The 26,333-nt window shown below is 41.1% G+C and overlaps 1 protein-coding gene across 3 annotated transcripts in view; it reads right to left on the bottom strand.

Moving 5' to 3' along the window:
* Window positions 1-26,333, bottom strand: part of RAB31 (RAB31, member RAS oncogene family) — a 142,389-nt gene that overhangs the window by 47,652 nt on the left and 68,404 nt on the right. For all 3 annotated transcript variants that reach the window (XM_035013807.1, XM_035013806.1, XM_035013808.1), the window contains exons 4-5: window positions 12,299-12,370; window positions 11,084-11,190 (exon numbers count right to left, since the gene is read on the bottom strand). In XM_035013807.1, coding sequence (XP_034869698.1) covers window positions 11,084-11,190; window positions 12,299-12,370 — 179 coding nt within the window. The remainder of the gene's footprint in view (window positions 1-11,083; window positions 11,191-12,298; window positions 12,371-26,333) is intronic.

Genomic DNA, 26,333 nt, shown 5'->3' with positions numbered 1-26,333 from the left:
CTCAGTTGGTTAAGCGACTGCCTTCGGCTCAGGTCATGATCCTGGAGTCCCGGGATCGAGTCCCGCATCGGGCTCCCTGCTCGGCGGGGAGTCTGCTTCTCCCTCTGACCCCCCCCCCCTTCATGTGCTCTCTCTCTCTCATTCTCTCTCTCAAATAAATAAATAAAATCTTTTAAAAAAAAATCAGGAAAAGAAGATCAAGCAAAAGAAACAGGCCTGGAATCTACTACGAGGTAGGAGTAGGGTGGAAGTAATTTCTACCAAGAAAGTACTTACTATGATGGCTACAGGTCAAGGCTTGGTTGTTAGGCTGATGGGGAAATGTGAAGGGGGATTTCTGGCTGGGATAGGATAGGATCTCCTCTCCTTCCTCTGACATCTGAAGGATCTTGCCCCCATTGCCAACTAAAGCAGATGGTTCTTCCTGAGATACTTGCAGCCCTTCTTGTCAAGGTGCCACAGCCAGGTGACCCTAATCCCTTGCCCAAGCTAAAGGCAGCCAGCACAGCCTGGATATGAAGAAGTCCCACCGTTCCAGGAGGTGGCTGGGTACAAGGTGCTGGCCTAAGCAGGAGCCTGATATTAATCAGATGGAGACAAACTCAATCACATCTTTTCGTCTGGTGACTCTCAGTGTGAGATGCAAAAGAGAGGGGTCCAGAATACGGGAACGGCTTCTAAAAGGATGACAGGATGATGGGTCAGGGGTGCTGGATCCTGAAACCTGAAGAGCCACTGTTTCTATTCTCCCAAAGGTCAGGAGGGGGGGAGGGAGCCCCGGAAGGTGTGGCCTGCACAGGCCTGGGTATATGCCCAACCAGGTTTTCTGCACCACCTCATTCTTCCCCATCATCAGCTCCTATCACCTAAGGCAATGCTTTTCCAAGGATGGCCCTCAGACAGCTTGTAAAAGGACCACTTTACAAAATGCATCTATCCCCAACCTGTTGGATCAGAATCTCAGGAGCTAGGTTTCTGGAATCTCCATGATTCTTATGTTCATGGAACTCTTAAAACTACTGAAGCAAGGTGACCTATTTCTCTTTTTCTTTTCAAGACTCGTCTGCTCCAATTCTCTGCCAGGCCCAGGACAGGGCCATGCAGTCTCTTGTGGGCTCCCTAGACTTCCTGATAAGAAGGTTTCTTTTCTCTCTAGACCACAGGCCAAACCTGCCCTCCTTAGAGCCACCTGGAATGAGCCCCATGCCACACATTACTTGTTCAAAAACCCAGTGGCCCCCTACCCCTTGGCACTCATACCACCATCTCCTGCCATCCGAGCGAGGCAAATTGCACAGCTTCCTCTGTCAGCTCTGAGCTGCCCCTCACCCTTATTGTCCGCGGGCCTCTCAAGTCCTGCATGGTCAATTCAGCTGAGGCTCTCTTATTTTCTTTCAATTCTGTATGTCCCTAGAATGTCCCCAACTTTGCAATCCCTACCTTGGCATCAGCAGATGGTAGGGATCAGGGGGTAGGGAGATGGAGCCTCGTTTCTCAGGCCCCATCAGGAACTGCACACTCTCCTGCCTGGGAAGCTGTGATCAGAATTTTCTCCAAGGCACATCTTCACTGCCAGGAAGAAACATGTCAACCACGAGTACCTACTGTGCGCTCTATCTCCCCGGACTGTCCTACACACAGTATGGCCAATTCCAGTTTGCCTCCAGGCCTCAGATTTTACAGTAAATTGGGCACGAGGACATTTTGTCTAGAATTCAAGATATTCAGGGAAATCTCACAAAGATCAGATGCCTACTAAAACAAGCCAGAAGTCCTGAATTCACCTGACCAGGTGCCTTTGAATGCCTTTGTCTCTGGGTAGTGTGGTCAGACCTTTGCACCACCTTCTAGAACACGGAAGAATATAAAACACAGTGACTGGATGGTTGGGCATCTCCTCTGTGAAGCACTTCTGTACACACATGCCTCAAGTGGGCTGAGTCAAGTTCACAGAGTTAATTCCATTCAAATTCCAGTACACTCTCAAAACACGCCAGGCATACCTCCTTTTACGGACCTACAAGCTTCCACGACCAAAGTCCATTAGAGGACACTGCCTCCACCTATGGACACGCTTACATGTGCATGTCAAATCTACACACTCTCCAACCCCCAGTGAAAAATAAAATATAGCTTTCTGGCAACTACAAAAGGGCAAAATGTTTTAGGATTAGAGTAAAAGAAGGTCAAGCTCTAAATAAGGTCTGGAATATAGAGATTTGGCTGACTCCCCAGAAAAATCATACCAGCAGGCACAATCTGGAGCAGCCAGATCGGCTGACCAAGAACTTGATTCCACTGCCATGGAAAGGTGTCAACAGCAGATGCTCACTAGGCCCTATCATTTACCAGCCTATTCCTGTCTAGCAGGGGGCAGTTTATACAAGGACTAATACGCCAGGCTTCCCCTTCCCTGCTTTCCTAAATGGGAGTTTTAATATAGTTATCCCATTTTTCTTTTGCACATTGGGTTTGCTGGGGATGGTTAAATTCACCATTTGGCCCAGTGTGTTCATAAAATTTTCATCAGTCATATATAATATATATAACATGCATATATAGGAGTGTGTGTGTTTGTGTGTATAATACATACATATAAATATCCACACATATACCACTGTTCTAATATTTACTTATTATTTTTATCTAAATCAACCTTTTGTTCATTCAATATTTTATTGAGATCATTGTAGACCCACCTGCAGTTATAAGAGAGAGATTCCTTGTACACTTTGTCCAGATTCCCCAAACTGTAACATTTTGCAAAACTATAGTATAACATCACAAATAGGATGCTGACGTTGATATACTCTGTCTTATTCAGGTTTCCCGTTTTACTGGTACTCATCTGTGTGTATGTGTGTGTGTGTTTTAGGCTCTATAAAATGTTAACCCCTGTGCAGGTTCATGTGTCCACCACCACAGAGAAGACACCAAGCAGTTCCAACATCACAAGGATCCCTGCTGTCACCCTTGTACAGCCACACCCACTTTCCTCCCCTGCACCTGCCCACCATGTCACCCCTAACCAGACCCCAGCAGCCATTAATATGTCTTCTGTTTCTAAAATATTTTCATCTCAAAATCTCATGTAAATGAAATAATACATGACGAACCCTCTGAGATCAGCTTTATTCACTCCACATATTTCCCTAGAAGTTCATCCAAGTTGCCTGTAGCGGTTTGTTCCTTTTCACTGCTGCATACTATTTCGTGGTGTGGATGCACCATGGTGTGCTGAGCTATTCACTTTTCAGAGGCTATCTGGGCTGATTGCAGTTTGGGGCTATTATTTAAAAAACAAAGCTGCCGTGAATATTCATGTGCACGTTTTGTGTGAATGTAAATTTTCATTTCTCTGGAATAAGTGCCCAAAGTATGATTGCTGGGCATATGGTAATTGCATATTTAGCTTTAAAAGAAACTGCCAAACTGTTTTCCAGAATGACTGTACCATTTTACATGCATACCGGCAACATATGAGTGCTCCAATCTGTCCACATCCTTGCCAGCATTAGGTGTTATCACTCTTTTATTTCAGCCATTCTAACAGGTCTGCTAATGATGCTGAACACCTTTTCATGCCTATGCTTACCATCTCTCTCTAGGGTGAAATGTACTTTGCCCCATCTTCAAATTAGATTTTTTTAACTAGTAAGTTGTGAGAGTTCTTTCTATAGCCTACATGCTAATCCTTTGTCAGATATATGGTTTGCAAATAATTTCTCCTAGCCTGCAGCTTGTTTTTCAAGCTCTTCACACGGGCTTTCACAGAGCAAGTGTTTTCAATTTTGATGAGATCCAATTTATCAATTTTTCCTTATATGGAGTGAGCTTTTGATGTCAAGTCTCACAATTCTTCACCTAGCTGCAGATCCTCAAGATTTTCTCTTAGATTTTCTAAAAGTTTTACAGTTTCACCTTTGACATTAAACTCTATGATTCATTCTAGAGTAATTGCTACATAAAGTGTGAGGTTTAGGTTTCAGTCTTCTCCCTTCTATGGATGTCCAATTACTCCAGTACCATTCATTGAAAAGGCTATCTTCCTCCACTGAATTACTTTTTCAAGTTTGTCAAAAATCAATTGAGCATATTTGTGTAGATTTATTCCTGGGCTCTCTATTCTGTTTCATTAATCTGTGTGTGTATTCCACTGCTCATACCATACTGTCTTGATTACTGTAGCTATGTAGTAAGCCTTAAGAGAGGATAGAATGATTTCTTCCACTATATTCTTCTTTGTCAATATTGTTTTAGCTTTTCTAGTGCCTGTGGTTTTCCATATAAATTTTAGGATAAGCTTGTTTATGTTTACAAAACAAACAAACAAACAAACAAACCTTGTTAAAATCTTTTTTTTAAAAAGATTTTACTTATTTATTTGAGAGAGAGACAGACAGAGATAGCAAGAAGAGAGCATGAGTGGGGAGGAGAGGGAGAAGCAGGCTCCCACCGAGCAGGGAGCCTGACGTGGGGCTCGATCCTAGGACCCTGGGATAATGACCTGAGCTGAAGGCAGACACCCAACCAACTGAACCACCCAGGTGCCCCAAAAGCCTTGTTAAAATCTTGATAGAGACTGCATTGAACCTATAGATCAATTTACAGAGAACTGACATCGTACTATGTTGAGACTTCCAACTCGTGAGCACGATATATCTCTCCATTGATTCAAGTCTTGTTTGGTTTCTTTCATCAGCATTTTATAATATTCAGCATACAGATCCCATACATGTTTTATTAAGTAGATACCTAAGTATTTCATTTTCTTTGGAGCAACTGTAAAGAGTATTGTGTTTTCAATTTTAGTTTCTGCATATTCATTTTTAGATATAGAAATACAATTGATATTTCTATGTATATTGTACATCCAGAAACTTTGTTGAACCCACTTATCAGTTTTAGGAATTTTTTGGTATATCCCTTTGGAGTTTCCATGTAGATAATCATGTCATGTGTATAAATCAACTTTTTTAACAAATTGAAAAATATTTTATATCACTATCACAAATGGAACACTAGTATCAACTGGCATAAAAATGTAATTCTAAAAAACGAATACAATTAAGACAAAATATAATTAAATTCCCCTAGAAACAGTTGTCCGCAGAGGCCCTCAACCTTAGGCCTGCATGCTTGTGAGCTCTCTCTCTCTCTATTAAAGGGAGAAGAGCAAGTATAAAAATAGGTGTTGAAAATTTATTAGCCTCAAGTCATAGGAACATTCTACAGGATAGAACATACACCAAGCCATACAATAAACCTCAATACATTTAAAATAATTAAAACCATACAAAGTATATTTTCAAATTACAATGGAATTAAATTAGAAACCATCAACAGAAATTTGGGAAATTCACAAATAAGTGGAAATTAAACAATACACTACCAAATAAACAAAATGGGTCTGAAAATAAATTAGAAAAAACTTATTAGAATGAAAAACAAAAACAGAACAAACCAAAACTTATGGGATGCAGCTAAGGCAGTACTTAGAGGTCAATTTATGGCTGTAGATGCCTAAATTAGAAAGGAAGATCTCAAATAAATATGCTAATCTTCCCCTTTGAAAAACTAGGAAAAAAGGAGCAAAGTAAACCCAAAGCAAACAGAAGGAAGGAAATAATGCACAGAGAGAAAATAAATGAAATAGAAAAAGAGTGGAAAGGAATCAGTGAAACTAAATGTTGGTTCTTGGCAAAGATCAACAAAACTGGCAAACCTTCAGCTATACTGAACAAGAAATAAAAGAGAAGGCTAAAATTTCTAAAATCAGGAATGGAAGAGTAGACATCCCTACTGACCTTACGGAAATGCAAAGGATTGTAAGAGAACACTATGCACTACACAAACAAATGAGATAACTTAGATGAAATGAATAAGTTCCGGGCGCCTGGGTGGCTCAGATGGTTAAGCATCTGCCTTCGGCTCAGGTCATGATCCCAGGGTCCTGGATCGAGTCCCACATCGGGCTCCCTGCTAGGTGGGGAGCCTGCTTCTCCCTCTGCCTCTGCCTCTCTCTCTCTCTCTGACTCTCATGAATAAATAAATAAAACATTTAATAAATAACATAAAAAAGAAAAGAAATGAATAAGTTCCTAAAAATGCATAAATTATTCTAACTAAAGAAATAATAGAAAAGTTGAATATACCCATAGCAAGTAAAGAAATTGGATTAATATATAAAATCCACAAAGAAAAGCCTGGGTCCAGATGGCTTCACCAGTGATTTCATCAAACACTTAAAGAAGAGTTAACATCAATCTTTCACAAACTCTTCTGGGCAATAGAAAAGAAGGGAACACTTTTCAATTCATTCTACAAAATCTACTGCCTTGATATACCAACATCAAACAAAGACATCACAAAAAAATAAAAACTACAGACCAATATCTTCATGAATACAGAGATACAAATCCTCAACAAAATATGAGCAAACAGAACCCAGAAGCATATTAAAAGGATTATGCATCATGGCCAAGTGGGATTTGTCCCAGGAGTGCAGATGGTTTAACATTAGAAAATCAATTAATGTAATACACTATATTAACAGAATAAAGGACAAAAACCACATGATCATCTCAGAAGATGCAGGAAAAGCTTTTGACAAAATTCAACATTCATTCATGATTAAAAAAAAAAAAAAAAACCAACAAACTAGGAATGAAAGGCAACTTCCCCACACTGATAAAGAGCATCTACATAACACGAACTGCCAACATCATAATAAGAATGACTAAATGCTTTGCCCCTAAGATCAGGAAGAAGACAATAATGTCCACTCTCACCATTTCTATTCAAATTGTACTGGAGGTTCTAGACAAGGTAATTAGACAAGAAAAAGAAAAAAAGGCACCCAGATTGGAAAGGAAGAAGTAAAACTGTTTTCACAGACAACATAATCTTGTATACACTAAAAAAGAACATACCATAAACGAAATTAACAAAACAATCCCATTCACAATAGCATCGAGAAAAATCAAACACTTAGGAACAAGTATAGGAAAAGAAATGCAAAATTTGTACACTGACAACTATAAGACATGGGCAAAAGAAACTAAAGAAGACCTAAATAAAATGGAAAGGCATCTCATATTCATGGATCAGAAAACCATATTGTTAAGATGCCAATAATCCCCACATTGTTCTAAAGATTCAACACATTCTCTATTAAAATCCCAGTTGCTTTTTTGGGGGCAGAAATTGAGAAGAGGATCTTAAAGTTCACATGGAAATGCAAAAGGCTCAGAATAGTCAAACAGTCAAACAATCTTGAAAAGGAAAACTAAATTGGAGGCCTTATAATTCCCAATTTCAAACTTACAAAACTACAGCAATCAAAATCATTTTGCATTAGCATAAGGATGTATAGATCAACTGAATAGAATTAAGATCCCAAAATAAGACTTACATTTATGGTCAACTAATTTTTGTCAAAAGTGCCAAAACAAATTCAATGGGAAAAATGTTGTCTTTTCAACAAATAGTGCTGGGAATTAGATATCCACACAAAGATTAATTTGGACCCATACCTCATAACACACACAATAATTAACTCTAAATGGGTGACAGATATAAATGTAAGCTCTAAAATTATGAAACTCTTAGAAAGCATATGAGTAAATCTCTGTGATTTTAATTAGCCAATCACTTGAGCATAACAGATAAAAAGGGAAAAATCACAAATTGGACATTACACTTTTGCACTTCAAGAGACACAATAAAGATTATAAAGAGAACTCATGAAAAGGAAGAAAATATTTGCAAATCATATATCTGATAAGGGACTTGTATTTAGAATACATAAAGAACTCTTACAACTCAATAATAAAAAGACAAATAACTCAATTAAAAATTGGGCAGAGGATTTGAAGAGACATGTCTCCACAAAAGATATACAAATGGTCAATAAGCATATGAGAAGATGTTTAACATCATTAGTCATTAGAAAAATACAAACCAAAATCACACTGACACACCTTCACGCCCACTAGGATGGCAATAATGCAAAAGACAGATAATAACAGTGTTGGTTGAGAATGTAGAGAAATTGGAACTTCATACATTGCCGGTAGGGACATAAAATGGTGCAGCCACTGTTGAAAACAGTTGGGCAGTTCTTCAAATTGTTAAACACAAAGTTTCCACATGACCCAGAGATTTCACTCCTCATAATATACCCAAGAGAAACGAAAACATATGTCCACACAAAATTTGTCCATTATTGTTTATAGCAGCAGTTTTTAAAGTGGCCAAAAAATGGAAACAACTCAAATTTCAAGTTTCATTCAACTAGTGAATGAGAAAATAAAATGTGGTATATCTATACAATGAAATATTATTCTGCCCTAAAAATGAATGAAGTACTAGTGCACGCTACAACACAGAGGAATTTCAAAAACATTATGCTCAGTGAAAGAAGCCAGTCACAAAAGAGCACATAAGTGCATGATTTGATTTATACAAAACGTCCAGAAAAAGCAAATTTATAAAGACAAGAAGGTACATTAGTGGTTGCCAGGGGCTGGAAGCAGTTGGACATTGGGAGTGACTGTAAATTGGCATGGTCTTCGTACTGTGATGGATATGTTCTAAAATTAGATGTGATGATGACTGTACAACCTTATAATTGTACAAAAATTTATTGACCTGTACACTTAAAACAGGTGGATTTTATGGTTTCTAAATTAGTTTAGTGAAATATATTTCTAAATAAATTAAAATTTTAAATTATCTATTAATAAATATTTAAAAATTAAAAATTTACTAACATCCAACTGGTCTTTCTCTCTGACTTAATTGAATTGGTCTTCTTCACTGAGGTTGAAAAGAGAATTGCAAAGGGAGTCATTTCTTTGCTGCACGATTCAATAACAAGTAGCATCTAATACAACTTTGTGTGTAACTAAAGATATATACTCCACACTTTAAACCACAACTGCAGGATCTTGAGAAGTCACATGCAGACCTCACTGAGGCCAAACTAGAGAAGAAAGGGTACTACCCAGAAACATGAATTAGTGGGACAGTGGCCCCATGATGTGGCCACTAGATGTAGCACCTGGACTGTCTCCCACTGGGGATGGAGGGGCTGTGTATGAATTTATGGTTGAAAGGGAGATGGGTGGATGGATGGATGGATGGATGGATGGATGGATGGATGGATGGATGGTGTTAGCTGGGGCATTTTGAAAACTACATATAGGCCCAGCAAATACTATACCAGTGCATGGAAGGCGAATTCCACCCTGAGACATGGTACGTCTATCTTCAGGTGTCTGTGGCCAAGCCAACATGTCACAGATATATTTTGTCTGGCCAACCTGCGCTTTTCTAGGAGCTTCTCCATCTTCAAGTCTACCTACCTTCCTACTCGCATCATGGTGATGGTGGGAAAAGTCATCTTGTGCCACCACCCAAATTCCCTCTCTTGGCCACAAACGTCTTGTCATGATATGGGGAAATCCTTCCATGGCAATTTAGACTAGAAACAGAGAGAGTGCCAGAGACTAAAAATGGAACATATCAAATGCCAGTCAGGCAATCCTGCTTTTTTACCATGTGGATATCAGTACCTTCCAATTAAGTTCCCTTTTTCCCGAAAATAATTTTTTTTTTTAATTTATTTATTTGACAGGGACAGCGAGAGAGGGAACACAAGCAGGGGGAGTGGGAGAGGGAGAAGCAGGCTTCCCGCTGAGCAGGGAGCCCGATGAGGGGCTCGATCCCAGGTCCCTGGGACCATGACCCGAGCCGAAGGCAGATGCCCAACGACTGAGCCACCCAGGTGCCCCTTTCCCGAAAATACTTTAAGTGGGATTCAGTTCCACGTCACCAAGAATCTTAACTAATTCCAGTCAACTTTGTATCATTGTCTGCTTAAATTCTAGCCCATCAGCTCTGCCACAATACAGAAGGCTTAGTACCTTTGAAGTCACACCTTTACTACAATTCAGTGGTGTCAGATGACCGCGCATGCCCTCAGCAAAGACTGTTTCTACCCTCCCACCCCACCCCTTCTGATGACAAAAGTTAAAGTGATTCTTTTGCAATTCTAGACAAGTAAGCTGTTTCAGGATTACAGTAAAGAACGAAGAGATCTGAACTAAGTCTGGGGAGTTTAAAGATTTGTCCAGCCCCCAGAAAAACAAATGATTAAGTGGTGTTTATGGCTGTTATTATAAACCAACCCGATGCAATGTGATACAAAGCTTTTGAAATCCCAAAGAAACAGAGCAATTTGTCAAAGGCCATGTTAAGAGCTTTTGCAAGATCTATTTCCATTGTTTATCAAACTTTAGCTTAATCGTACTTGGATGAGCAAAACCTGAGGCATGATGTCGTTGTCTTTATGAAGACCAACGACTGGAATTGCAGAGACTTAACCAGGGGGATGGAGATGATGCAAATTCACTATTCCTTTTTCATTGCTTTTATTTAGTAAAAATAGCTAGCTTATCAGGCTGCATAAAGCTATCATTAAATCTCTAGTCCCTGTGGACTGGGTCCCTGCAAACCTTGTTCCAGGTAAAGAAAGGTCAACAATCCAGTGTCTCTGAGGGAAACCAAAGTGTTTCTATATGATATGTCACCTTCAGATCCTAGAACAAAATAGTGAGATTATATAGACCCGACTACACCCTTAAGTTAAAGTTAGAACTAAAACACAGATGCTATGGGAAATGTTATAAATTCTAACTTTCCTTACCATATGAAAGTGTTATTAAAATGGCCATAGTTGTAATAATGTCAATAAGTAACAAAAAAGGTAACAACAAAAATAATAAAAGCATTTAACCCAAAGACCTCTAGAGTCAGGGATGTAACTGTGCTCCGTAGGGGAGATTTGGTTTTAATACCCACTCCTAGGTGATCCATCCAATTGGCATCTTCCTATTATTTTCCCTTAATTCTACTCTGGTTGAATACATACTACCTAGACCACCACAAATCAATGCCCGTCGATTAAATCATTATACTGAGAACAGACTTAACAACACAGGCATGACAGCTTTGTACATGTAGACCTTCAGAGATGGAGGACATTCACTTCACCAAAAAATTTTTTAATGCATCTTACCTAATATCTGAGAGATCACACTTGTTTCCAGCAATAGCCATTACAATGTTTTCTGGACCATGCTCCTTCAGTTCTTTCACCCATTTCTTCAGGGTATGGAATGAATCCTAAACCCAAAATGTAAATCAATCAATCATTGGAAAGACCCATCAACACAGTATTTCAACCAAGTAGAAATATAAACCCAACCCAATTTAACAGAGGTTAGGAAACTCACATATATTAACATCCTACCCCCATCTTGGCACAAAACTTAATATTAGCTAAGTTACACTTAAATGGCCTGTAAAAGTTTCCTTTTCTAAAACTGAAACTTGACAAAGTTAAGAAAAGCATACTGGCAATTTTCTTCTATAAATAACATTAATTTAAAATGATAGCCTGACTCAACATGAAAAAGACTTAAGTCATAGAACTAGACATGTTCATGCTTATTTCAGGAAAGAAAGAGAAAGAATACATACATACATACTCTTTCTTTCTTTCTCTCTCTCTCTCCCTCCCTGTCTCTCCCTCCTCCTCCCCCTCTCTCTTTTCCTCTTGTCCTGTTTTCCTTTCTGCCCTTCACTCACAACCCTCCTCCAGCAAACCAGTCAAGGTAGACACCACATTTAGGTAGAAGTGTTCGGGAATTCATGGATGGTAAGAGTGATGGATCATTGAACCAGCAGTCCTGTGCACTGAGTCAGCACTCCAGGAGTGGAAAAAAACAACCAGCAAACCATTGCAGTTCCTTGATGAATAGCCTAGATCCTCAACATGATAACTAAAAATATGGTATACTATATATATGCAAATACACTACACATACATAAACATTATCCTTGACATTTTAAGTAGTGTGATTGAAACACTAATAGAAAATAAGCATTCCATAATTACAAAACATGCAGGACTTAAAAATAATTTTCCTCTTCCTGAAAACCTGACATTCTGGAGAGCGGTACTGGCAGGCATGGCCTTGCCTCTACTAACAGTCAATTTTAAAAATAAATGATCATTGTTGTTTATTTAATTTGGCCGATAAATTTGAAATTCTTCACTGCATATAGGTGAATAAACTCAATATATGGTGCTGATTATCCCTGGCTACCATGCTATGAAATCTCATTCCAGGCTACTGGCAAGACTCAAGTAGTCAAGTCTCTGCTTTGGTCTTTCTAAGAGAATCAACATAAAGGGCATTGAAACTTTAAAGGGCTTTTATTTTCTTACCTGTTTGGTAATATCATATACTATGACAGCTGCAGCAGATCCACGATAGTACATGGGAGCCAGTGAATGAAACTGTTTAAGAACAATGCATAGTTTTAAGCCAAAGTCAACACATTTTATGCAACTCCAAATTAAATACAAAATTTTCCTCCTACATTATCCCTATAGGATCCCTGAATTCCCCCTAGAATTTTCCCAGGAACCCTATCAGGCAATAAATTCTCCTCCTCGACCGCACATGTGCTTGTGGCTGACAGACCATGAAATTCACTTTTAGGCAAAGGTCAAAAATAAATTTTATTTTAAATGTTCCTCTTCTATGAATTTTCTTTTCTCTACTGCTCATTACTTATCTAATACGACTGACCCAGGGCAATCTCATTAGAATTATTCAATGGTAAGAAAAAGATGCTTGCCAAGGGGAGGACAAAAGGAGACTGACACAGATCACAAGACCCTCGCTGAGTCCTTAATGAGGGCCACTGAGCAAGGGCACCTCCGCATCCCGCCCTTAGCCTGCACACCTGCTGTCCCTCAAAGGCACACGGTGACACAGACAAGCTCCATTCCAAAATGTGAGTAAAGCAAGACTCATTGGTCATTAGAATCCTTTATCCCAAAACAGGATAGATAATTATGTTGAGGATACATAGAGATTCCTTGTATATTTTGAAGAACAGATCTTTGGATATATTTGAAGACTATATCGTGGAAAGGTTTTGAAAGCTGAGAAGGAAGAGACAGCTCAACAGAAAAATAGACAAAGGTTATACATAGATAAATCTCTGCGGAAGAGACATAAATTGCCAATAAATATTTTTAAATATTCAATTACAGTAAAAGAAATGAAAATAAAAGCAACGAAGAGGCATGTATTAATTTATTAAATATCAAAAAGATTTATTATATACATTGTTGGTTTGGATTTGGGCAGGGGGCCACTCTCACATGTTACATGGGAATGTATTTTAAGACCTTCTTGGGGCACCTGGGTGGCTCAGTCGGTTAAGCATCTGCCTTCTGCTCAGGTCATGATCCCGGGGTCCTGGGTTCCAGCCCCTCGTCAGGATCCCTGCTCAGCGGAGAGTCTGCTTCTCCCTTTCCCTCTGCCCCTTCCCGCTGCTTGTGTGTGTTCTCTCTCTCTCTTTCTCTCTCTCTCTTTCTCAAGCTCTCTGTCTCTCTCAAATAAATAAATAAAATCTTTTAAAAAGCCCTTCTTATAAAAAGATGCTCAACATCACTAATTTTCAGAGAAATGCAAATCAGAATCACAATGAGATATCACACGTTAGGATGGCTGTTATCAAAAAGGCAAAAGATAACTAATATTGGTGAGGATGTGGGAAAAAGGGAACCCCGATGCTCCGTTGGGAATATAAATTGGTGCAGCCACTGTAGAAAAGAGTACGAAGGGTCCACAAAAAAACGCATAACTATATGATCCAGCAATTCCCCTTTTGGGTATATACCTAAAAGAAATGAAATCAAATACCTCAAAGAGATATCTGCACTTCCATGTTCATCGCAGCCTTATTCACAATGTACAAGACATGGAAACAACCTAAGTGCCTACTGATGAATGAATGAATCAATCAATCAATGAAGAAAATTTGGTGTGTGTATATACACAATGGAATATTATCCAGCATTTAAAAAGGAAATCCTGCCATTTGCAACAACATGGATGAATCTAAAACACATTATGCCAAGTGAAATAAGCCAGATGTAGAAAGAAAAAAACTGCATGATCTCACTTAAATATGGAATCTTAAAAAGTCAAATACTTAGAAGCAGAAAGTAGAAGGGTAGTTACCAGGAGCAGGGAAGGGAGTTGGGGAGATGTACTGGTGAAAGGGTACAAAGTTGCAGTTACAGGGGATGAATAAGTTCTAGAAATAGAATGGTTAATGATATTGTATTCAATCTGGAAATTTGCCAAAAGAGTAGATTTCAGGTGCTCTCATCATTTACAAAAGGGAAAAGGTAACTATGTGAGAAGATATGTTAACTAGTTTGACTGTAGTAATAATTTCACTATATCTATGTACATCAAACCATCATGTTGCACACCTTAAATATATAATTTTTATTTTTTTAAAAAAAGAGACTTTCTTTAAAAGCCACTATTGATAATATATATCAAAAGTTAAAATGTGCATATTGTTTGACCCAGCAATTCCACTTACAGGAACGTATATTGGAGTGATCATCACACACACCAAGCTATTCATCCCTATGTTATACATGGGAGCAAATATTTTAAAACAACCTAATGGTTCATCATAGAGAATCCATTAATGGTATCTGTGTATAATGGAATATTCTGCAATAATTAAAATGGTGGTGGGGATTTTCATTTACAGGAAAAGCTTACATACTGTTGAAGGAATTAAAAAAAGTCTCAAAGCAGCCTATGAAGCACGCTGTAATTTAGGGAAAAATGTGAGTGGGTGTGTCTATGTATACAGCTATAACAATGCTTCTCAAAATGTTCACAGTGGGATTTCTAGTGATTTGTACATTTTTCTTATAAGAATCTGCACAGCGGACTCTTCCATTAGAGTCTGCATAGCATTTTACATAGCATAAATGTTTACAATGTTTTTTTTTTAAATAAAATAGGTTTTTAAGTTAAAAAAGAAAAAGCAGCCATTTTTATTGGAGAGTAGGATAAGGAGCAGGAAGGGAAGGAAGGATGGATCCTGAAGCTTTTCCAGCGAACAACAGAACCATCATTCATTCATCTTTATTTCCCACATAATACTTATCGCTGAATAAAGACCTGCCAAACTGAAATGATCCCATTTGGAAATGTGAAGCACATCAGTTCCTGAGAAGGCTAGTGCGGCACTCTCAAGAGTGTGGAAGGAAGCAGGCTCTTTCTCAACTCCCAGCCCTTGTGCAAGCCTCCACCTTGAACAGAAATTGCCCCAGTGCCTCTGTGGTTTTCATAAAAGGGAATGGGTTGGATGGAGCTCAGGATGAACCCAGGAGTTCCCAGCTGACGGCCCTTGGCCACTCACCAGGACTCACTGGAGGACAGCGGGCTATTTACCATGCGTGCCTTTCAAATTCACTGCCCAACACTGTGTGTTTGTTGTAATTGTTAGGCATCAATAAATCTATTTTTCATCCATCCTTTGGCAATCCACTCCACATGTAGAAAATAAAATCAGAATTCTTGCCCAAAGGGAGGAAAAAGCAATGTATTTTTGAAACATTCCTGCTTTGCTAAGGCTAAGGAATGCATATAAAGTGTCCTTTAGCCCAATTACATAAAATGCCCATTTTTTTCAAAATAGCTTCCATATAAGAAAGGTCCACTTAAACATACCATATAGGTACAAAACTTATATCTCAAAAATCAAGATACTTGTGGACTCAAGCACAGAAAGGAGCAAATTGTGGATATCTTCTTAAGACAGAGTCATTTTCTCTCACTGATATGAGGAATTCTTTATCGCAGGAAACAAACTGAGTGTTGTTGGAGTGGGGGGTGGGGCGGGAGGGATGGGGTGACTGGGTGATGGACACTGGGGAGGGTGTGTGCTCTGGTAAGCGCTGTGAATTGTGCAAGACTGTTGAATCTCAGATCTGTACCTCTGAAACAAATAATGCAATACATGTTAAGAAAAAAAAAAAAAAAGAAGAAGAAGGTGGTAGCGGGAGGGGAAGAATGAAGCGGGGGAAATCGGAGGGGTAGATGAACCATGAGAGACAATAGACTCTGAAAAACAAACTGAGGGTTCTAGAGGGGAGGGGGGTGGGAGGATGGGTTAGCCTGGTGGTGGGTATTGAGGAGGGCACATTCTGCATGGAGCACTGGGTGTTGTGCACAAACAATGAATCATGGAACACTTCATCTAAAACTAATGATGTAATGTATGGGGATTAACATAAGAATAAAAAAAAAAGACAGAGTCATTTTCAGCTATAATGCCATGAACTGAATCTAAAATGGTCACTGGTGGCAGGTTTCATGAATTATTGAATAGATCTTTGTATATAATGCATTACTTGTTCTTTCCTTCCTCCAAATGGAATCATTTTGAAATAAATCTGTTGGTGAAGCCACTTAAATGACTTTATTGCCAGGGACTTGGGGGTTTTAATGAGTTAAAAGTTCGTCTCAGTTCCAAAACCCAATAATGCATTGACCAAAGGATAATATTTGTGGAGGACAAAAAGATAAATCACTTCTGGTCTACAATGTGTATACTCTTCCCCATACAAATATAAAAACAAAAGCATCAAAATTGGCTTCAATACTCATATGACATAATTCAATTTCCATAGAGTCCAAATTAAGACTGATGAAAACTCACATAAAAAATTCTTGTAGAAACAAAGTTTCATAATCACAGGAGGTTGCTATAATTTTTAAATCTCACCTTGAAGAGTTCTTTGAAAATTAGCAGGACAGATGCCAATTCAAAATCCCTTCTTCCCTAACTATCCCACAAAATATCTAGAATACTGAATTAAAGTACTCAGATAACTCTCAAGTGACATTTAATTATTTAGAAAAAGCACAGGGAATTGTGAAAAGCCAATCTGACCCTCAAAAGAAATGGCTGTTTATGTACTTAGTGTGTGTGACTGTGTGTTTTTTTTTAATTTTGCATGTCTACAGAATAAAAGAGAAGGGAACAGTCTTCTTCAAGCTTCTCAGACTTTTACAGATGGATGCTAACCCTGTCCCCATTTCCAGCAACTAGGAAAGGATAAGTAGGTATAACCTTTCTGGAAAGCAACCGGACAATGAATAGCAAGAGTCCTGAAAATGTTCATACACCAATTCAACAACTGCACTTCTGAAGAGAATGGTCACAGATGGTCACGAAGTAACCAGAATTCACTCCAGAATTATCAGTCATGCTGAAAAACTGGAACCTATTTCAATGTCTAGCCATCAGGGACCAGAAACGTAAATTTGACTACACTCCCTCTGAGTCTAGATCTCTTCATACTTTGCCCTTAGCCAAGCAATGGACTGCTGGGCAGCAGTGAAACTCACATTTCTGAAAAATAAGAGATGGCATGAGACACAAGGGGAGCAGTCTGATACTTCCCAAGGGTCTTCTACAGAACCCTGGGCTCGTGAGGTGCTTTTTGGAAAAAAGGTTTCTTGGCCAAATAAGTTCGAGAAATGCTATATATAATAATGCTCCCCTGGAGATTGGTGAAGTATTGTTAGTACATTAAAGGCTCTGAACATTTCTGTAGTAAAGAATTTGTTTTGGTTTTAACTCAGACTTCTCAATTGATTTTTTTAACCTTTTTCAAGTAATATTTATTAACATCTTGAGACCTAGTATGCTCAGAACCCACATTAAAGGCAAAGTATGAAGAGATCTAGACTCAAAGGAAGTCTAGACATCCATGCCTGGCTCTATTCTGGTAAAATGCAGGTAGTGATGTGGGAAACAAAAGCAAAAGAAAAAAATCAAATTTCCTTACAACTTACAACCCATTGACAAGTCCTTGAGACAAGGAGAGTGACCTTCCTCTAGGGACTCAACTGCCTTGATGTTAATACTTTAGCTTAACATTAGCCTGACCTCCAAGATCCTGTAAGTCTCCTTTCACATATAAAAATTCCTTTATCTCTACCCCCCCAACAAGATATGTGTTAGCAATCATCCTCCAAGCATATGGCCCACTGATATACATCTGAAGGGATCCATGACTAAGTTATTACTAGTAGTAAATGACCTTTTCCTAACAACAGCTAGCCCTCCAAGGTCCTGTAAACCTTGCTTCCAAATTCCTTAGAGACTGACGCTATCCCTAACCCACTTCCAACTTAAAAGTATGTAAACAGCCACTCCTCATGACCCCAGTGCAGCTCTTTCTGCCCACCAGGTCTTGTCCCCATGTTTTAATAAAACCACCCTGTTTGCACTGAAGATGCCTCAAGAATTCTTTCTTGACCTTTGGCTGCGAACCCCAATATTTTCATATCAGGTAACAGTGGGGGTGGGGTCGGTGGTGATAACTAAGGTTTTTCCAGCTCTGTGACGATACTTATGGCCAAAGTAAGACAGACTGTAGATGGAACCTCCTTCCTTTGCCCAGCTCTTGGTTCTTCCAAGTGCATTACTTACAACACAAACCTCCTTTCTTCCCATCCCACACCGTCCTGTACGTGTGTGCATGCACACACTGCTCAGCACACAGTGGAAAGTATTATTCCAGGAAATATCCTAATCCTCCAGGCCACCCAGTCTGCTTCAGGCAAAATTCCTTAAATGCAGGTTTGTGGCATCATAAATTCCATAGCAGCAAAAATTCTGCATGTCAAGAATGAGCAGTAGTGGAAAACACATGAAGTTTCCAAACAAGGAGAGGTTCCAGCTGGGCTCTGCCTCCCTAGATGAGAATTATCCAAGCCAGACTGCTCTTGCATCAAGTCCAGAAACTTGTAGGGATGGGTTATGTGTTACGATCTTCAGAGAACACTGCCCCTGGGATCCCATGCTGGCCTGTGTCTGGCGCCAGCACACAATCAGAAATTCTCACCATCCCACAGAACCCTGAGGCCATGGACAGTCGAGGGCAGAAGCCAAAACATACCCCGTGGTTCATTAGGATTCAAACAAAGAGGGAAGTGGTAGAGGAAAATTCTTGACATTCTCAACATTCTCAGCTGGCAAAAGCTGAATGGAAAAACCATTACTGAATGCTCTTTCTGTGCCATTCAGAAGAATGTTTCTGATGTTTACACAGACCCTCTCTCTCCACAGAAAAGAAGAAGGCCTATTTAATATGCCCACTCAGATGTCCTACAATCCAATAGTAGGTAAAGTTGAATAGAAAACGGGCTGGGAAACTATATGGCAGACTATTAACAGTAGTTATTTCTGAATAATGCCATTATAGGCAGACCACCACTTGTTATAATTTGCCGGATTATTTCTTTAAAATTTTTAAAAGGATACACTACTTTAACAATGAGAAGGGATTTTTTTCCCCCTTCTTTCTTCTTTCTTTCAATTTGCCAATTAAAGTCAAAGAGCTTCCTCGACATTCAGGGATCAGGGCACTGAAGCAAAAGTACCAGGAGGAAGCTGGGTTTTAGAGGTAACTTGACCTCCTTTTGACTCCTTTTTGACAAGGTATGGTCCAAACCTTCTTTAGGAGACAATGATAAAACACAAATCCAAACATCCTTCCACAAAAGAAGGTGTTGGTGGGGAGGGCATGGATTCGTGTTTTGTAAAAGACAAGGTAATGAACTGGCATATTCTGATCCCTAGAATAATGTATAAGAAGTCAAGGTTTTGAAATGATGTAGAAATACATTTCTTCCCACCCACGTTAATACCCAACTACAGAGAACCTCAGCTCTAATTCCTGTCTGTTAGCAAGCCAATGGAATTTCCTCGAAGTCCAGAATTCTGCCCCACCCTGTCCCGAAATTATCTGTGTTTCTCATCACACACAGTCCCCGTTCATTGGAAGGAAATGCCATGAGGGTTGGTCATGGCTCTCCCTCTTTCCGTACGCTGCACTCTGCTCAGGTTGCTTTGGTCTCTCCCGTCTATATACAGCCCTCCTGTTCACAGTAAACATCCCATCTTCGAGACACGTCTCCCTGCAGAACAGGACAGCAAAGCAAACATCACTTGGGATTACGCCCAGAGCAGGACAGACCTTGGCCCATGGGCCCCAGAGTGGGGCCTGACCCAGCGCTCCCTGGCGGTGGTACCCGTCCTGGAGCCCTGCCACCATGGTGCCCGCAGAAAAGCCTGCCTTGCTGGGTGCCCACGACGAGCTTCCCGAATCTGTGACAGCACCTTGCTAGGAAGAGATCAGGGTCACAGAAAACACACTTGCAGGCGTGTGGTTTCATTCACCCCCAAAGCACCAGGCGCCCAGGCCTTGTGCTGTGTTCACCGAGTACAGCCTGCAGACCCCCCTTTCCTTGACTGGTTATCTGGAAGTTTCCACTGGAGAATTTAGATACTGTAGTGGCCACACAGCAGCCAGAGGGATCCTGTTTTTAACTTCTGAGTTATGTTATTTACACATACCATTGAATCTATTTTTAACTTTTTAATTGTGGAAATTTTCAACCATACGCACAAGAAGAGAGCATGGTACAATGTGCTTCCATGCTCTCATCTCCTAGTCTAAAGATCAGCCTGAACACATGGCCCCTGGCATGTTTCCACCTCCCCTCCCACCCCACTCCCGCCACTGGAATCTTCGGAAGCAAACACTCGATGTCATGTTATGTTAACTGTAAAGCAGAACGGTTTTTTCTTCAAACAAAGTCAAATTGTGTAATTTTTCAAAATCCTTCTAACTTACTAAGCATAAAATCCAAACTGTCCTATGGTGTCACTGGGGCACTCGGCCCGTCCTCCCCCTCTCTCTCCCCAGCCCCTGGCCTCCTCCCTGCTCCCTGAACACGCAGCCACATGGAGCCCTCAGGGTCGTCCCACATGCCTTCCCCAGACTGGACCCACCTCCACTAGACATCCTCACTCCCACCTTTCATTTACACCTTTTTCAACTGCCACCTCCTCTGAGAACCCCTCCTGACCCCCTATCTGGGCCATAGCAGGGACTCACAAATACATAATGACAGAACACACATGATAAAACAATAACCCTGTGAAGGCAGGTGGACTAGATAAAACTCTTCCCATTTTATAGATGAGAAAATAAGCTCAGAATGGTTCAGTAAATTGCCCACAGACACACAGCTCTTAAATGGTGTAACCAGCCCTCGAACACAGGTCTTCTGACTCCAAATTCCATACTCTTTCCATTCTTCAGTTGATTCCCTGCAATGAAATGCTGCATAAGTTGATGTAATGCAGATACGGGCTTATACTAAACATATTCATTCATTCAACAAGTATCTATTGAACACTTGGTATGTGACGGGGACTGTTCTAAGGAGGTGGCAGGTAGAATAACAGTCCCCAAAGATGTCCACATCTTAATCGCTGGGACCTGTAAATATGTTATGCTACATGGTGAGGGGGCATTGAGGTTGCTAATGGAATTAAGGTTGCTGACCAGCTGACCTTGAGATGGGAAGATTACCCTGCATCACACAGTGTCCAGCATCATCATCAGGTTCCTTACGAGTGGCAGAGGGAGGCAAGAGAGTCAGAGAGCTTGGAAGATGCTCTGCTGCCGGCCTTGAAGATGGAGGAATGCGGGCACAAACCAGGGAAGCCAGGCAGCCTCTGAAAAAGGCCAGGAACGGATTCTTCCCCAAAGCCTCCAGAAAGGAACACAGCCCTGCCTATGCCTTGGTATTGGCTGGTAAGCCCTTCTCGGACTCCTGACTTTCAGAACTGTGAGGAGCTGTTTGGAGCTGCTCGATGTGTGGTGATCTGTTCCAGCAGCCCTAGGAAACAAACAGAAGGTGAAGAAGGAGGCGGAGTCAGGCTGCCTTCAAAGGGGCTGCTCTGGATATAAATGTCTCCAAACAGCGAGCTCTGTGTTCTGAGGACACTCCAGCTGTTCCTGTTTAGACACGTCCTTTGGCGCCTCAGGAGCACGCTCTTCTGTTATTAGATGAAGTCCATGTGCCTAATTTCCTTGTCACGAACGACATTCACAGGCTTCATAGGCCCTTTGGTTTGTATTTGATCCAGACTCAGGAAATTAGGTGCACAAAAGTACAAAGCGAAGGGGAGGGAGAGTCAGGAATGGAGGGGAGGGCAGGGGAGGAGAGAGGAGGAAAAACACAAGCAGATGAAGTGTGTCTTAGAGTCTTCTTCCACGCGCAGCGGCCTGTCTTTGCCCACGGAGAGTCGGAGAACGGAAGTTGGCCTCAACCCAGGAGCACAGACAATGCTTCATAATTAGAAGCTACTTAGGGCGTCCCCGACCAAAATACACACCCGTAAAATGTTGTTGCCTGACTTGTGAAGAGTCCTCCCCTAGCGGCGCGGCCGTCCCTCCCGGAACAGGCCAGGCCTCCCGGAGGGGCCAGCGCAGGCAGGCCTGGAGCTGGGCAGACACCCACAGGGGAATGAAGGACAATGGTGGGGTCTACTGTGACAGAGAGGGTGCTGCAGGCACAAGGGGCAGGGGCTACTTTCAGGCAGGAGAAGCTCCCCCTTGCTTCGGGAGACTTGAAGCTTGAGGCTTCCCTGTCTGCTGTTCCTGTCTGTCCCCTCCCCGTTTCCTTTCCCTGGCTTCCAGCCTTCTCATCCCCGGGCTGAGGGCACAAGTGCTTGGAGTTTCCCTTAGCACTCACTACCTTTATTTTAATATACGTACATGTCCTTCCTCGTTCTCTCCCGCCAGTGCCATTCTGCACCTAACCTCCTAATTTCCTAAATGACACCAACACCCCCAAAGGGAACACCTCTGGGAACCGGGTCTGCCCGCAATGGCGGCTCTAGCCCTGCCCACACGGCTGCCGTCGGACTCCCCAACTCGAATGCCACAGTCACCCTTTCCTCCCGCAGCTTCGGTCTCCGATTTCTAAACATCCCTGGACCTCTTCTGCTGTACCACTTTTAAATCAGGGGATTCCTGAGGCTTCTTCTAACAGATGATGGGGCAGAGCCCTACCACAGAGCTGTTTACCTCATTTGTAACAGCATACACCGGATTTGCAGGCTTCTGCTGGGTCTCCTTACCACATAGTCCTCACTGGGTTTTCCTTCCGAGGGGGTGCGATGGGAGCGGAGGGTGGAGAGGAGGAATAGCTCCCTTACCAGGATGTCAATGTGTACTAATTAAAAGCACCGTTCTCTTGTGATAGGTGGAGGAGGAAAGCAAAACCAGGTATTGACCCTCTTCCACTGGACGGAAATACTTATGGAAATCGTTCTCCAGTGGGTGTGGGAAAAGTGCAAGAGGGTGAAGCAATTTCCCGCCAGCCGTGGACGAGGAGCAGAGTCTGCGCATGTGCTGTTGGCTGCGGCCGCTCGGAGCCGCGCCTGTATTTCCAGTGGCCGCAGCGCAAGCAAGGAGGAAACCAGAGCAGCTCGTTCGGAGCTTCTAAGAGGCCCCATTCTTCAAGGGCTTCCAAAGGTCAAAATTTCCTCTGACTTTAGCCACTGTCTATGAAAAGAGAACCACTTTCTTGACCACAGAGTCCGAGGCCCCGAAGAAAGAAGGAAAGAAAGCACAAAAAAGGTTTCTTTCGATGTTTGTCAAGCCCGACCTTGACCTCAGCTATTTGCTGCCTTCGTTCTCTTTTCTTTCTCGGGGGCGCACGGAGACCCGGCGTTTTGGCCACGGCCCTGCGGGGATGCCTCTGTCTCTGCGCATGTCATCCTGTCACTGCAGGAGCCTGGGAGGCGCTTGCAAATGTAGGCCCAAGGAGGCGAACAGCAGGCTCCACAGCACGGCTCCCCAGCACGCTAACCCGTCGGCTCCTGGAGGGCACCAGCCGGACTTGGCCTTCTTCAGGTACCCAGCTTCCTGGAACACTTCTTTTTTAAAGATTTTATTTATTGAGAGAGAGAGCATGAGCAGGGGGCAGAGGGAGAAGCAGACTCCCCGCTGAGCAGGGAGCCCGACGCGGGGCTCCATCCCAGGACCCTGGGATCATGACCTGAGCTGAAGGCACACGCTTAACCATCTGAGCCACCCAGGCGTCCCGGCTGGGAAAATTTCTGACAGAAGGAACAAGCAAGGAGTAAACAAATCGGGGTGGTGTAAATATACTTATTATATTATTTTCTGGAGTGCTTGAAATATCTCACAATTGGGGGTGAAAAGTTTGTACACTCACTAGGAGAGTCACTGTAAGCCTTTGAATCAATGGGTTTCAGCCCATGTATTAAGTAATAAAGTCTGGTCCCGGGTTAGATAACACTGCTGAAAAAAACTAAATCAGAGGCAAATAATACTATTTTGAAGATAGGTTCCTTCTTTTAAAAAACGTAATTTAGTCAAGTATCATGCATTTCAAATCTAGTAATAGTTTGGTAAATTATAAGTGATCACTTCACAAATATAACCTTACTTACAGTTCTATATGAATTTGTTACAGGGAACACATTTTAACATTTCAAAGATTTAATATTTTATTCAGAATTTTTTCTTTAAGTACTGCTCTGAGGTCAAGACTGCACTTCTGGTCCACAGTTAGAGATGAAAAACAGCTTGCAACTTGTTTATTACTTATAACTTACAAAGGTTTTAGGAGTAGGTAACCTCACATTCATCTATAGATTTAACCCAATCCCTATCAAAATACAGCTGGAGTTTTTGCAAAAATGTAAAAGGGGATCCTAAAATTCCTGTCAAAGTGAAAGGGACACAGAATAGCCAAAATAATCTTGAAAAAGGACAAAGTTAGAGGACTCATACTTCCTAATTTCCAAACTTGCTAAAAAAAACCTACAGCAATCAGGGCAATGTGGTATTGGCAGACGGGTAAAAATTAGATCAAAGAAAGAGAATTGAGTCCAGAATTAAACCCGCACATTTGTGGCCAACTGATTATCATATCAACAAAGGTGCCAAGAAAACCAATTTGGGCAAATATCTCACAATTGTTGAAAGATCTTTTCAACAAATTGTGTTGGGGCAACTGATTCTGTATGATAGTAACATACAGAGAGTGAAGTTGAATCCCTTCCTTACAAGATATGCAAAAATGGATCATAGAACTAAAGGTAAAAGCTAAAACTATAAAACTCTTAGAAGAACATATATGAGTAAATCTTTGTAACCCTGAGTTTGGCAAAGACAAGTGTTGGTGGGAATGTGGAGCCTCATACATTGCTGGTAGGAATATAAAATGGTGCAGCCACTTTGGAGAAGTTTGGCTGGTCCTCAAAATGCTAAACAAAGAGTTACCATAGGACCCATCAATTTCAGTCCTAGATATATTCCTAAGAGATTAAACAAACAAACAAACAAACAGAACTATCTACATAAAAACTTGTATGTGAATGCTTAAAGCAGCATTATTTATAAAAACCAAAATGTAGAAACAACCTAAATGTCCATAACCTGATGAATAGATAAACAAAATGTAGGGCATCCATACAATGGAGTATTAGCCATGAAAAAGAAGGAAGCACTGATTCAAGTTACAATGTGGATCAACACTGATGACATTATGCTAAGTGAAAGAAGCCAGTCACAAAAACACACAGATTGCATGATTCCATCTATATGAAATGTCCAGATGAGACGAATCTAGAGGCAGAAAGCAGCCAAGGGCTGGGGGACTTAGGAAGAAATGGGGAATGACTGTTAATGGGTTTAAAATTAATTGTAGCAATAGCTACACAATCTTAATATACTAGAGTCCACTGAACTGTACACTTTAAATGAGTCAGTTGTATGGTCTGTGGATTCTATCTCAATAAAGCTGGGTTTTTTTTTTTAAAGATTTTATATTTAGTTGAGAGAGAGCATGAGCAGCAGGAAAAGGGACAAGCAGGCTCCTCACTGAGCAGAGAGCCAGACGCGGGGCTCGATCCCAGGACCCTGGGATCATGACCTGAGCCAAAGGCAGATGCTTCACTGACGGAGCCACCCAGGCGCCCCTCGATAAAACTGTTTTTCAAAAAGAGAGGTAATACTCTACATGCTGATAATCCCTGCAGAAACAAATGCAGACAAAAACGTTTATCAGTTAATTTTATTTCCAACCACTAAAACTCCAGGATGGATTACCCAAAAAAGATGAAAGCATGGCTCAGCTGCTTCAGAGGTGAACCAGAGAATGAAAACAAAAAGCTTATGAGACTGAAGCTTTGAGCAAATCTAGAATGGGTGCAGGAGTGGACAGGAAAAGAGTTCCCCTGTCAAGGAACAGGTAAATAGTACATACTACAGCTACCTTCCTACTGGGCTCTCTTCAGAAACACAGGGAGGGACCATCTCAGGCACCAGGAAGTAATGAATATACAGTTGACCCTTGAACAACATGGTTTGAACTGCACAAGTCCACTTAAATGCAGATTTTTTATTATACAGTACTGTGAACACATTTTGTTATGATTTTCTAATAACCTTTTCTTTTCTCGAGCTGACTTTATTGTAAGAGTACAGTATATTACATGTAACACATACAATATGTGTTCTCATG

This window comes from Mirounga leonina, unplaced genomic scaffold (assembly GCF_011800145.1).
Source record: "Mirounga leonina isolate KUSES-001 unplaced genomic scaffold, KU_Mleo_1.0 Mir_167, whole genome shotgun sequence".
Lineage (NCBI taxonomy): Eukaryota > Metazoa > Chordata > Mammalia > Carnivora > Phocidae > Mirounga > Mirounga leonina.
Note: the sequence above shows the minus strand (reverse complement) of the source record. Positions and strands in the feature narration are given on the sequence as shown.